The following is a 13,408-nucleotide window of genomic DNA, read 5'->3' as shown; positions in this document are numbered from 1 at the left end:
TGCTTTCTGGATGAATCAATTTGTATTTATGGTAAAAAGCGTTTCACAAATATAGCTGTAGTTCAACAGCAGCACTTTCATTTCTAAAAATGTGATTGACCTTAATATTACATTTCTTGTTTTCACCTGGGTGTAGATTATTTCCTTTGGTGTTAGATACGTCAATGAAAGATGCACTCCAGAAGGCCCAAGGGGCTGGAAAGGGTCACTGAATCAAATTCCATACTGTTATAAGTTGCTGCCTCCTGTAATCCTTTACACTTCATTTTAAAGTTAGTTAATGTTTGCATTTTTTCTGTCTCTGTTTCTTCTAATTTCCAGCTTAGTTTGTTTCGCCTTTGTTCATATTCATTTGTTCTGCCAACACTGTGTTAGCATATAAGTTTTATTTCTTTTTACTTTCTTTTTTCTCAGGTAAGCAACCAAAATGCTTCTGTCACAGTACAGGCTGTATATGTAAAATGGAAACATTTTTATGGTCATCTTCACAGCTCTGCTCCATGCATACCTGCTAGAATTCAGTGGTTCAACCTGGAATCACCTTATACTCCTTACACAAAGACATTCCACCTTTAGGAATACAGCATTTGACAAGTCCTAGCACTGCATTTTATTTCTCAGGGTTGCATTATAGTGATAGCCTACTGTCAATCCAATGACAATTCTGTCACTGTCTTTTTCTGCTGAGTGCTTTTTAGCCTTGGTGCTAAGAGTAGGAGTTCTGCTGTTATTCAATCCAGTGTAGGATTTTTTTTCAGTGCAATTGTATCTCATAATGTTTTCTAATGTAACATTCCTTAAAATCACCTGACTCCTCCCTCCATTCTAGTTCACTCTGAATAGAAGACACCTTTCAATTTTATGCAATCCGTAATTTTCATCTATTTATTTACTTTTTTTTCATCAAAGTTGTCTAAGATATTTAGTCATTTTGGTGCCAGTGCTTGAGGAATTTCACCAGTGATTTCTTTCCCTTTCAATACGTGCATTTCTGTCAACTTCTTTACTTATCTACTAAAAGGGAAAAAACCCCAAAGAGTAAGCTACTTTAATTTTCTGTTCTATTACTCAAAAGCAGATGAACAGATATTTTGGACACATGAAGATCTGATGTCATGCTTACCAACAGCTTTATTTCTTGTCTGAGATCAATTTAAAAAAATCCATGATGTTTTAAAGGAGAATTTGTTTGTTCAAAGCAGGACAACTCAAGTACAGTATTTATAGTCTCTACACTTTTTCTTTATCATAACACTGCTTAAAAAGCCTGAAGTTATTGAATCACACAGTCACAGGATGGTTGACCTTGGAAGGGATGTCTGGGGAACCCAGAACTGGACACAGTACTCCAGAAGTGGACTCAAAAGTGCTGATTAGAGGGGTGTACTGGGTTTGGCTGGGACAGAGTTAATTTTTTTCACAGTAGATACTGTGGGACTGTGTTTCGAATTTGTGCAGGAAGCAGTGTTAATAACACAGGGATGTTTCAATTACTGCTGAGCTTATACAGAGTCGAGGTCTTTTCTGCTTCTCACCCCACCACGCCAATGAGCAGGTTGGGAGGTGCACAAGGAGCTGGGAGGGGACACACCTGGGATAAATGACCCCAGATGGCCAAAGAGATGTTCCATACCATGGTATCATGCTCAGCAATAAATTAGGGAGAAGGTTGCTCAGGGCTTGTTCAGGGACTGGTTGGGCAGGAGTCGGTTGTTTTTTTCACTTACATTACTTCTATTCCTTGGGCTTTATTTCTCTCTCTGTTATTTTCATTTTCACTATTGTATTATTTTTATTTATTATTATTATTGTTATATTATTCTATTTCAATCAATAAAATGTTCTTATCTCAACTCACAAGTTTTCTCAGTTTTACCCTTTCCATTTTCTTCCCCCCCAGCCTACTGGGGCTTACAGGGGAGCAAGAAACTGTGTGGTGCTTAGTTGCTGGCTGTGGTTAAACTATAACAAGGGAAAAGATCATGTCCCTCAATCTGCTGGAAAAAAAGAAAAACATCTCGCTAATGCAGCCCAGGATGTTGACAGCCTTCTTTGTCACAAGGGTGTATTACTGGCTCATGCTCAACTTGTTTTTCATAAGGGTCCTTCATAACTTTTCTTTAGTAATTGCTGCTTTCTACAGAAATACCCACTACAATATTATTTGGAATGGAATTTCTCTAGGAGAAATTCCCCACAAGTTAAAACAATAGGCAACTCAAATTATACCTTAACTCTGTTGGAAACAGGGAGAAAATTTGTTGTGCGGATTTGTTGAAAATTTTTTGTCTTTTTTTCTTTCAGTCTTTTTTAGTGTTAACTTGAAGTGATTGACTGTATGATCACAGAATCAAAGAATCATTTAGGTTGGAAAAGACTTTCAAGATCATCAAGTCCAGCTTTTGACCAACTATCACCTTGTCAACTAGACAATAGCACTAGGTGCCACATCCAGTGCTTTCTTGATCACCTTCAGGGATGGTGTCCCCAAAACCTCCCTGGGCAGTCCATTCCAATGTTCAAATTGTTCTTCCCATGAAGAAATTGCTCCTAATGTCCAAGCCGAACCTCCCCTGACACAGCTTAAGCCTATGTTCTCTGTCCTCTCACTTGTTACCTGTGAGAAGAGGCTGACCCCTACCTTGCTACAACCTCCTTTCTGGTAGTAGTAGAGTGATAATATCTCCCCTGAGCCTCCTCTTCTCCAGGCTAAACAACCCCAGCTCCATCAGCTACTCCTCATATGACTCTGTAGACCCTTCACCAGTTTCACTGCCTTCATTGCCCTTCTCTAGACTTTCTCCAGCACCTCAGCTTCCTTGTAGTGTGAGGGGCCTAGAACTGGATGTGAGACCTCACCAGTGCTGAGTACAGCGGCACAATCACTGCCCTGGTCCTTCTGACCACACTATTTTTGATACAAACCAGGATGCCATTGACCTTCTTGGCCACCTGGGCACACTGATGGCTCACGTTCAGTCAGCTGCTGACCAGCACGCCCTGGCCCTTTTCCACTGGGCTTTGTTCTTTGAATCCTCATTGCTGTGTCTGTGTTCCCTCTGGTGCTGTCTTCTTCACAATCTGTTTTTTCTAGGGACACCACAGGGAAGACCCTGTGCAGCAGAAGGTTTGACCTGAGTTGAACAGCAACCCTATGTATGTGCCTGTTTCCTTACCAAACTCAGAAGTGTAAATGTCTTCTGCTTGGCTTAGTAGACTGGAAACAAATACCATTAGGTCCTTGCAGTGTCAGTTCTGAGTTTTGACCTTTTAGGTTTGGCCACACTTAAGTTTGCCAAGCAAGGCACCATCTCTGACACAACAGCTTGGCCGCACGAGATGTGTTGCCAGCTGGCTTCATAGTGGGTTGTTGTGAACACTTAGTGTTTCCCGTTGGACCGATTCACACCATTTCACTCTGTACTACCTTGCTACTCCAGCATGGACCAGCCACTGCCCCTGAGGAAACAGTAACCTTCTGAATATACAGTTGTCAAAATCTTAACATTTTGTTTCAGATCTGGAGGATTGGACAGTGACGCGTTATTTCTCTAAGAACATTTCAAGGCCTTGCTCTATAAGTACACAAAGTAATTCCATCAAATACTGTGTAACATGTAAGAGTCTAGCACAAAGTTTATTTTTATGTTTTTTCCCCTAAGTCCTACAGTTCATTCAATATGAGATCAGACGTTTCAGCCTATGATAGTGTGAGATAATGCAATTTCTCAACATGAGCACATGATTAAACAAGTGCATTACTGCATATAGCAACCTACTGCCTTTAGCTGATGTTATGATTGTAATGCACATAACCCATACTCTAAGATAAAAAACCTTGATTTCAACCTTAGTGAATGTGTTACAAGTTTGGAATAAAGCTGATTTGAAGCAAACACACACTCATTTACTACCACTGAAGCAGGCAATACCACTGAAGCAGGCACCCTTCATCATCACACTGACTGCCCAAAACAAATTTGGGCATGATGAGATACAAGACACCATGATGATATACATGCTCAAAAGTCAATGAACAGGACTGATACAGCAAAATGCAGCCAGGAGATCCTTTTGACAGAGAGGAAATATGTCCTTCTTCATAGCAGAACATCCCTTTTCCTGGGCACAAACAGGGCCCTCCTATTGTGTATATTGATGCTCTGGATACTGACACCAAAGTCAATTCATATCCTCCTACAGCAGTGGTAAGGATGGATGAGTAACACAGCTCTTCCATTGCTAGTCCCTCACAGTGGTGGTCCATTTCTTCCTACAAGATTTGTAAGAACGACAGTTGCGTTACCTACTCTTGCCCTTTATAAATGTCTTTATTCTCCTATGCTAGCACAAGGTTCCCATTTTCTTGTCTTGACCTTTTCCACATGATATCCTAGCACAAACAGGGCAAGTGAATTTGGTTGGACTACTTACTGAGCATAAAAATATGTCCTGATAATGCCGTAATAATGAGGTCATTTATGAGGGCTGCAGTGCTGTTTCTTTTGAAGCCAAAACACCTCCAAAGCAGTTACTCCTTCTTACTTTAGACAATGGGAGTGCAATAAGGAACAAAACTGAAGAGTAATGCAAGGCAACAAAGATTTGGAGACTTCAGCTATGAATTTATAGGTGTTGCCTCCATGTCCTTGTCTGTGCTCATAAAACGAAATATTTTCATATATTATCCATGGCTGGAAAAAGTACAAAAAATCACCAGAACTGAAAGCTTTTGAAGCTTTTTTTAAAATTTAACACCTATTGCAAGGAAGCTTTTGTCTGGAACATAACATTACTTTCCCGGCTGCCCTAGTACTTATATTACTATTCACTCTTGCTGAAAAATATGTACTGTGAGGAATCTTTTTATTGTTGTCACTATTATACAAAACAGTCCAACAAAATCTCATTGCAAGACTGGGAGTTGTTGGTGATATTTGAATCATTGTTTCACTATAGGCTGTTTTTCAGTAAAAGTGACTTGGATTTATGAAGAATGCCCTTGAGGTATTTTACCTGAAATTATTATTACAGAACAATACACATCACATGGACTCTTGCCATCAGGGCTTAGAATCCTCTGACTTCCTAGGATTCAGCCTTTTAACTAAAAATGTAAATGTTAAAAGCTAAATCTCTAAAAATACTGACAGAAATGAGGGAGCAGACTTTCTACTAGAGAGAAAAGAAAAAAGAGCATGTTTTGCTTGAGTGGGGGAAGGTCACCACAAATATAGTTTATTTCATGGTTTGCATTTTACTCTCTTTCCACAGTGAAATCAGATGAGTTGCAAACAATCAAGAAGGAATTAACCCAAATCAAAACAAAAATTGACTCCTTGCTAGGGAGACTGGAAAAGATTGAAAAGCAGCAAAAAGCTGAAGCAGGTAGGTAAAAGCAATTTGTAGTGAAATGGATTAAATTAGAACCTTGTTACCAGTCAAGCAGATAGACAAAAGAGAATGGAAGCTTTCCAGAAATTTTGCTACATAATGAAGGCCTGAAGCAAGGTAAATTAACTCTCAGGTAGAACTGTTATGAGGATAGATTAATATTCTTTACAGAGCATGCACCATCATTGCAAGAATTGCTTTCCATGGCGTAGTAGGAAAAAAAAATCTTTCTAGATGTTCTGGAAACAAAACATCTCTAAAACCTGACTGAACAGAAGTAAGTTAGAGTTTGTTGACCATGGGGACAGTAGCGCTATCCACATTGAGAATTATTAGCTGGTCTATATCAATAATTATTGCCTGAGCAATAGGCAATGGTCACAAGTTGAAGCAAGGAAAAATTTCTGTTTGATATAAGGAAAAGAGATGCAACTAAGCAATATGGCAGGTTGCCCAGAGAGACTGTAGGGGCTCCATCCCTGGAGATGTTCAAAACTCATTGGGCCAAGACCCCATGGACAAATCCAAGTCTGTCCCTGACTGGACTAGATTTGAAAAGTCCAGAAATCCCTTCCAACCTCAGCTTTTGAGTGAAACTATGGCCTCTTTGTAAAATTGGCCACAACTCTAGTTTAGCTTTTCTCTGGCGTACAATGTTTTGTTTAGAAGTAAACCTTGGAAATAACGAAGTCCAACTCTGCTTTATAGTTTAATCGAGATCTTTATGACTGTCATTGCAGTGTTCATTTTTTTAGCTGAATGGTCTCACTTGGCAGCACTTGAAAGCCATGCTGAGAGTTACAAGGTTGTATTTTCACCATGGTATATATAGAAAACAATCTCAATTCTTATGACTGTCTATGATGTTTTCTTTGCCATTTCCTTATAGATTACATGGTATACCTTTGTACAGGAGCTGATTTGGTTGAGAGCCAGCAGGCCAATGGCAGATGTACCTCATGAAAAACTCAATGATTTTTTCCCTGCTCCATTCATTGATGAAAACTTATTACGCACTGTGTGTGAAATGTGTGAAAGAAATTCTGCCTTGGAACCCACATCTGCCTGCGTGTTTGGGCAGTAGTGAACTACATGAAGCCAAAAATCCCATCAGGACACATAAAAAGAGTTCCATCAAGACTGAGTAAAACATTACTGGGAATTAGCAGCTGAGGGCCATGGACCTGACATGGGCAATATAGATATTTAGGTCTGGATCCCTCCTGTTCCCAAGTAACTTTATAAAAAGGAAAACCACTTAAAAAAATAAACTACCTTCTCTTTGGAATCACTTTCTAAGTCTCTTTTGACAACAAGGACCAATCCCTCAGCTGTTATATTTTATCTCACAAAGTTGAGGGTTTTATTCAAGTCTAAGGTAAATCATTAGTACAGAGTTTGATTATCTCTTTCAGGAGAACTGTACACAATATGTGTTCATTATATTCTATTTTGAACTTTATGCAAGTTAGACAAAGTTGGTATAATCAGTGAAGATGTAATTACAAGACATTCCATTGAATCACTTGTGTACTGAAATACTCCGAGATGGAGCATCCCTACTTTAGGGAGCTTTTATATAAAATCCATTACTATGCAAAACAATCTGCACATCATTGTACTTTGATATCCAATTTTCACTTTTGCTAATGGACTGTAGTGAACTCATTTAAATAGAAATCAGCTCAAGGAGGAAAATGTTGATTTGTATTGAATCATAGTGTTATGCCTTTTGAAGACAAGCAATGAATATCCTGAAATTGCAAAGTGGTTTCAAAATGTTGAAGTTTTAAAACATCAGGTGCAGAACCCATCCCCCATATCCCTTGCCTCTCAATGGAGTGTGTGAGGAGAAAAACATCTCTGAGATACCAGTAAGCATGGAAACCCATTTAAGTCTCCTGAGCTGACAAGGAGAGTTATGCAGCCTGTCTGATTAGTCTGCAGATGATTGATTCATCAGCCAAAAGATTTGTGTAAGCTACATCAGTAGCTAAACCATTTCATTTACAGTCTCAGACATGAGATGATGAGATTATTTTATTGCTTCTCTGTGGTTTGGCAATATTAATTCTTACTTTCCTCTGCCAGAAGGTGTGGCCTCGCTAAGACTGGGATCAGAGAGAGGATCTGTGTCTCATTTACGCAAAACAAAAATCAAGCCATCATCTTGTCCTTTTGGTTTTTTAGGTTTGAAGCACTACCATGAAGAATATTTAATGTTTAATCTTAAAAGTTGTTACATCTGGAGGAATGTGACAGGTTACAAGTGGACAAGCTCAGTGCATACATTGGTCACTGCTCTACAGTTGCATGAAAACTCTACTTACAGTACCAGCTGATGTTCTATCTTTTTCTGTTATTAAACCTCGACCATTCCAATAGGGAGAATATAGATAATAGGATTTCCTACACATAGGAAAATTGTAGGAATAGCTCCGTTGTTTGTAAAAATCTGCAATCAGGAAGCCGGGAATGTTTTCATGTGACAAAATTGTTAAAGAATATTCTTCCTGTAATATTAGAGATAGGGGCTGAAAGTTAGGATCTTAAGTTTAGCTTCCCAATAAAGACCAAAAGAGTTGGGTACTGAGATGGTATTTTAGGTTCCTCTGAAGAATCAAGTGTATGTTCTCATTAAGACAATTAAGTGACCCAATTTTTTAGCAGCTGTATCCTAGAAGGTTTCTCATTAAATGTATTGAGTCTGTCATTTTAGCAAACCTTTTTTAAAAGCCTTGACCAAAGTTGATTCAGTTGTCACTGCCACAGCTGAGTGTTCTCAGAAGTGGCTTGAGACAGGAAGTGGTGGGGCCAGACATAGTAGGCATAGCTGATTCAATCCACATTTCTTTGTGCAGTAAGGCAAGTAACACAATGACTTATAACTAGCATGATATTTTACAAAACACCTTACCAGTAGAAGATGAGGCTCCATGGACTGAATCTTCTGCTAATACAGTACTGTTGGAGCAGCTATCTAAGATGACTTTTAATTCTTTAAATGCAAGAATCTTTCTGAAAACATTAGGTGACTAAGGGAGGAAAGCTTAATTGTTCTGTGTCTTCAGTAAACCAGTTTGAAAATGAGGGGCTAAAGGCTAAGAAAGGTTAAAGAGATGAATGTGACAAAATAAATGTGCAAAGGCAAAAGGTAAAACAAATGTCTTGCTTTAAGACTATGGTACAGAAAAATACAAGCAGATTTGAATAGTATGTGTAGCTGATAATAATTTAAAGTAAAATAATAATATGTTCATAGACCTGAAAAATATAGAGCTCCAAGGCAATCCTTGATTCATTGGCTGTCCAACAAGATATGTGATGCACTACTAACACTACAGAACAGTCAGTCTTATAAAGAAAGAAATGGTTTTGTTCTAGAAATTTCAGTATTCATCACCCTCATACTGAAAAAACGTTGTTTTTCTAGCTACCAGTGCAATCAATTCTCGGGCCCCTATTCCCTTTGAGTATATAAAGCTTTTCATCTAAGCTCCCGACGTCCAGAGGAATAAGACTTTATCCCTCCAACCACTCTTCTGGCTAGTCAGTCTCTGTCATTCCTCCATCAATCCTCCTCTGGATTTCTGCTGCTGGATGAAGTTCATCAGCATATCCAGGAGTTTTGCAATACTTAATAATAACAACACAGATATCTTCATGAAGCCAACCAGAACAGATACTTCAGGTCTTTCTTTTCACCGTTTTGCAAAAATATAGCAAGCCTATATGAGGGTAACTGGAGAGGGGCATTTTCCAGTTAGTTCAGCATATTATGTCAATGAGGAGTAACTGTCACTTTACTGCATAAAAAACATAATAAACCTGACTAGAAAGATTTGTTGATTATCTATAAAGTTGTTGAGACATATTCACAGGAAATTCATGCAAATTCTTATTCAGTTGTTAGAAATTAACAGCCTTCCACTTAGAGCATAGAGATTTATGTACTTCTCATTGGCTGCATATAAATAAATATATGGTAACTATGCCAATTGGATACCCAAGGCAAAGTCAAGTAGAGAAAATCAAAAAGCTGGATCCACTGGTAAATGAAACCTTCATCCACTGCATGGGATAGATGATAGGTGACCATATTGATACTGTGAATGATTTATACACTAATTTTTGAAAACAAGGTTTTCAATCCTATTTACCCGGTAGATATTATCACACTGAGTTTTACAAAGCTAGCACATCTGGAGATGGAAAGCTTAGGTTGTTCCTCAGAGCACTTCCCTTTGCCACCAATAGGAAAGGTTACTGAATCTCTATAGAGTATGTTTTCCTTACAGAAGCCCAAAAGAAACAAATGGAAGATAATGCTGATTTGATTCAAGAGGAATGCATATCAGAGAATGCAGATAACTCTACGGAAGAGCCAATTGAAGGAGGGCCAGATGCAGATGGGGATGGAGAAGATATGACTGATGGGATAGAGGAGGATTTTGATGAGGATGGCAGCAATGAGCTGGTAAGGAATAATCACGCCATGTCTGTCTATATGGTTCCTACAAGTAACCACAGAGAACCAACAGTTTGGGTTAATAAAATAAGCTCACAGCAACCCTGTGATGTTCTGTAATTAGTGCATAGTCCTACGCTCTTCTTACACTGCAGTATCAATTAAGAATAGGAACCTCTGAGGAGAAACAAGAAAAATATATTTTACTACACTTTGTTATTTTAGAAAGGAAATTAAATGTACATTGAATTGGTTTACATTTATTATTTTTCGTTTACTGAAATGTAGATGAGAAAGGAAATTATAGTGTGCTTTTTTTTTTTAATTGAAACATTTCAAAACTAAATAAGATTCTAGAATGGTGAACCTTTTTGTTAGTAAACAAGTGCTCCCCCACAGTCCCCAGTCCTTATCTTCCATGTATATACTCTGCAGTGTTGGCAGATACAGATATTTTTGATGGAAGGATTTTTCCTTAGATGTGTTTGGCTAAGAAATATTTGGGTTTTCAGTCTGAGGCTGCACCTTTCATGAAATGCCCATCATGGTGCTAAACTCGTTAAGTTCTTCTAGAGCAACACTAAAAAATATTTGGAAAGTCAAATTTATACCTTTTTATGCATTCCTAATAAGAATGGAACAGTCACATTGGTTTAGATTCTGTAATACCCTCCATCTCTTCCTGGCTTTCACATTCTTCTACTTTGAGAAGAAAGCACTTCTGTTGCTCATTGTCATTGCTTGCTATTTAACACACATTTACTCATGAGTGCACTGTAAAGATCATTCAGTGAATCCAACAGAAGTCAGTTAGCAAGGGACCCTGATGAACCAGCAGCAAGTCTGGAGCAACAGAGCATATTGTGGTTTGTATTGCTTGCTGCAAATGCAATTTAAACCTACTTTTAATTTGCAGGTTTGTGTCCCTTTAGCCAACACAAGACCCTCCTGATTTTATATATCCTGAATAGTATTATCCCCAGGAGAAGCTACTACAACCTGAATCCTCTCATCCTTCAACAGGGAGATTTTGAAAGAAATTGGAGGAAAAAAGAGAGCTTACCAACCATGGAAAAAAGGGCTGACTACTCATGAAGAGTTTAGGAATATAGTTAGGTGATGTAGCAAGAAAATTAAGGGGACAAAGGCACAATTTGAACCTAATCTAGCCACTTCTGATAGGGATTAACAGAAGCGTTTATACAAATACATCAATAGCATAAAGCCCCCCTGTAATCCAGGAGGAAACAGTTAGCGACCTGCTGAGTCACTTAGATCCTCATGAGTCTATGGGACCAAACGGGATCCATCCTAGGGCAATGAGGCAGCTGGCGGAAGAGCTCGCCAAGTTGCTCTCCATCACCTACCAGCAGTCCTGGCTCACTAGGGAGATCCCCGATGACTGGAAATTGGAGAATGTCATACCCATCCACAGAAAGGGCTACAAGGAGGACTTGGGAAACTACAGGCACATCAGCCTGACCTCAGTGCCTGGCAAGGTTATGGAGAAGATTGTCCTAAGTGCAATCACACAACTCCTACAGGATGGACAAGGGATCAGACCCAGCCAGCACAGGTTTAGGAAGGGCAGGTCCTGTCTGACCAACCTGATCTCCTTTTATGATCAGGTGACCCGCCTGGTGGTTGTGGATATAGTCTATCTGGACTTCAGCAAAACCTTTGACACCGTCTCCCACGGCATACTCCCGAAAAAGCTGGCAACCCATGGCTCGGACAGGGGCACTTTGTGCTGGGTTAGGAACTGACTGGAGGGTTGAACCCAGAGAGTGGTGGTGAACGGTGCTGCATCCAGTTGGCAGCCAGTTACTAGTGGTGTCCCCCAAGGATCAATGTTGGGCCCAGTCCTGTTTAATATCTTTATTGATGATCTAGATGAGGGGATCAAGTGTGCCATTAAAAAATTTGCAGATGACACCAAGTTGGGGGGGAGTGTTGATCAGCTGGAAGGCAGGAGGGCTCTGCAGAGGGACCTGGACAAGCTGGAGAGATGGTCTGATTCCAATAGGATGAGGTTCAACAAGGCCAAGTGCCGAGTCCTGCACTTTGACCACAACAACCTCATGCCAGCAGTGTGCCCAGGTGGCCAAGGTAGCCAATGGCATCCTGGCCCGTGTCAGGAACAGTTGGCCAGTAGGACCAGGTAAGTGATTCCTCCCCTGAACTCAATGCTGGTGAGGCCATACCTGAAGTACTGTGTCCAGTTCTGGGCCCCTCAGTTCAGGAAGGATATTGAGGTGCTGGAGAAAGTCCAGAGAAGAGCAATGAGGCTGGTGAAGGGACTGGAGCACAAGTCCTATGAGGAGAGGCTGAGGGAGCTGGGGCTGTTCAGCCTGAAGAAGAGGAGGCTCAGGGGAGACCTCATCACTCTCTACAACTACCTGAAAGGAGGTTGTAGCCAGGTGGGCATCGGTCTCTTCTCTCAGGCAACCAGCAGTAGGACAAGAGGGCATGGTCTTAAGCTCTGCCAAGTTGGATATTAGGAAGAATTTTTTTTACGGAGAGAGTAATCAGACTCTAATTGGAATGGGCTGCCCAGGGAAGTGGTGGATTCTCCGTCCCTGGAGGTTTTTAAGATGAGACTGGATGTGGCACTCAGTGCCATGGTCTAGTAACCATGGTGCTGATGGATCAAGGGTTGGATTTGATGGTCTCAAAGGCCTTTTCCAACCTGGTTGATTCTCTGATTTTGTGACTCTATGATCTTTTAACATGCACAGTAGAACAAATGGCATTATACTTTTTTCTCAAAGGGACAGGTTCTCCTGTGCAAGTATGAGGGATGTCTGTAAGAAGCTGTCACTCTGAATTTGTAGGAATTTGAAATATTGTAATTAATAAATAATTGTAAATATATTCTCCCACCATGGCTAATACCTGACCAGCTGAAGTGATATTAACAATAGGGGTGATCACAGTTTAACAAGACTGGTAGGTTTTACAGTAATTAGGCATTAGACTCCTATTAGACAACTCAGTGGGGATATTGATATACAGTATATTAGCCTCTGATTGCTCAGTACTGTCGTTTCACCCTGTGGGTATGACATATTTAGCATGTATCTACAATACATAATGACACATGAGGTAGAAGAATTTTTTCATCTCTCAGAGGCCTCAGTAGGAAAAGATCTAAAAAACAAGCAGCATAGAAAGTCTTCATTAACTGTGAAAGTCTGGAATCGGCACAGCCATGTTTGCACACCACTGCTTCCAAGTCAAAAGATCTTTCCAAAATTTATGTTATGGGATTAGTTGAAGTGGCAGTGTTTTGCAGACACAGCTCCAAACACAGCTCAGAGGTCTGAGACACACATCTAAGGCATGGTGGGGAACCATCTCCAGTTTCAATGCATGTCATTACTGACCGCATGACTGCTGGGAGGAGACAGCTCACTGCACGTAGACAGTGGTGTCCTCTGCACCCTAGCATGGGTGCTATCCCCCCAGTCCTGACATGATGGCAGCAAGAAAAGACCAAGGAAGAGGACTTATGTGCATTGCCTCGATAAGGTACAGCCTGGTCCA

At 40.1% G+C, this 13,408-nt stretch overlaps 1 protein-coding gene across 8 annotated transcripts in view; it reads left to right on the top strand.

Annotated features, from left to right (window-relative positions):
- The window catches only part of RALYL (RALY RNA binding protein like), a 373,182-nt gene that overhangs the window by 343,138 nt on the left and 16,636 nt on the right, over positions 1–13,408 (top strand). For all 8 annotated transcript variants that reach the window (XM_018078907.2, XM_018078926.2, XM_018078914.2 and 5 more), the window contains 2 exons: positions 5,275–5,388; positions 9,693–9,871. In XM_018078907.2, the coding sequence (XP_017934396.1) occupies positions 5,275–5,388; positions 9,693–9,871 (293 nt within the window). The remainder of the gene's footprint in view (positions 1–5,274; positions 5,389–9,692; positions 9,872–13,408) is intronic.

Source organism: Manacus vitellinus, unplaced genomic scaffold (genome assembly GCF_001715985.3).
Source record: "Manacus vitellinus isolate BGI_N305 unplaced genomic scaffold, ASM171598v3 scaffold_1_pilon, whole genome shotgun sequence".
Taxonomy (NCBI): domain Eukaryota; kingdom Metazoa; phylum Chordata; class Aves; order Passeriformes; family Pipridae; genus Manacus; species Manacus vitellinus.
The sequence above is the reverse complement of the archived record's forward strand: the minus strand, read 5'-3'. Positions and strand labels throughout refer to the sequence as shown.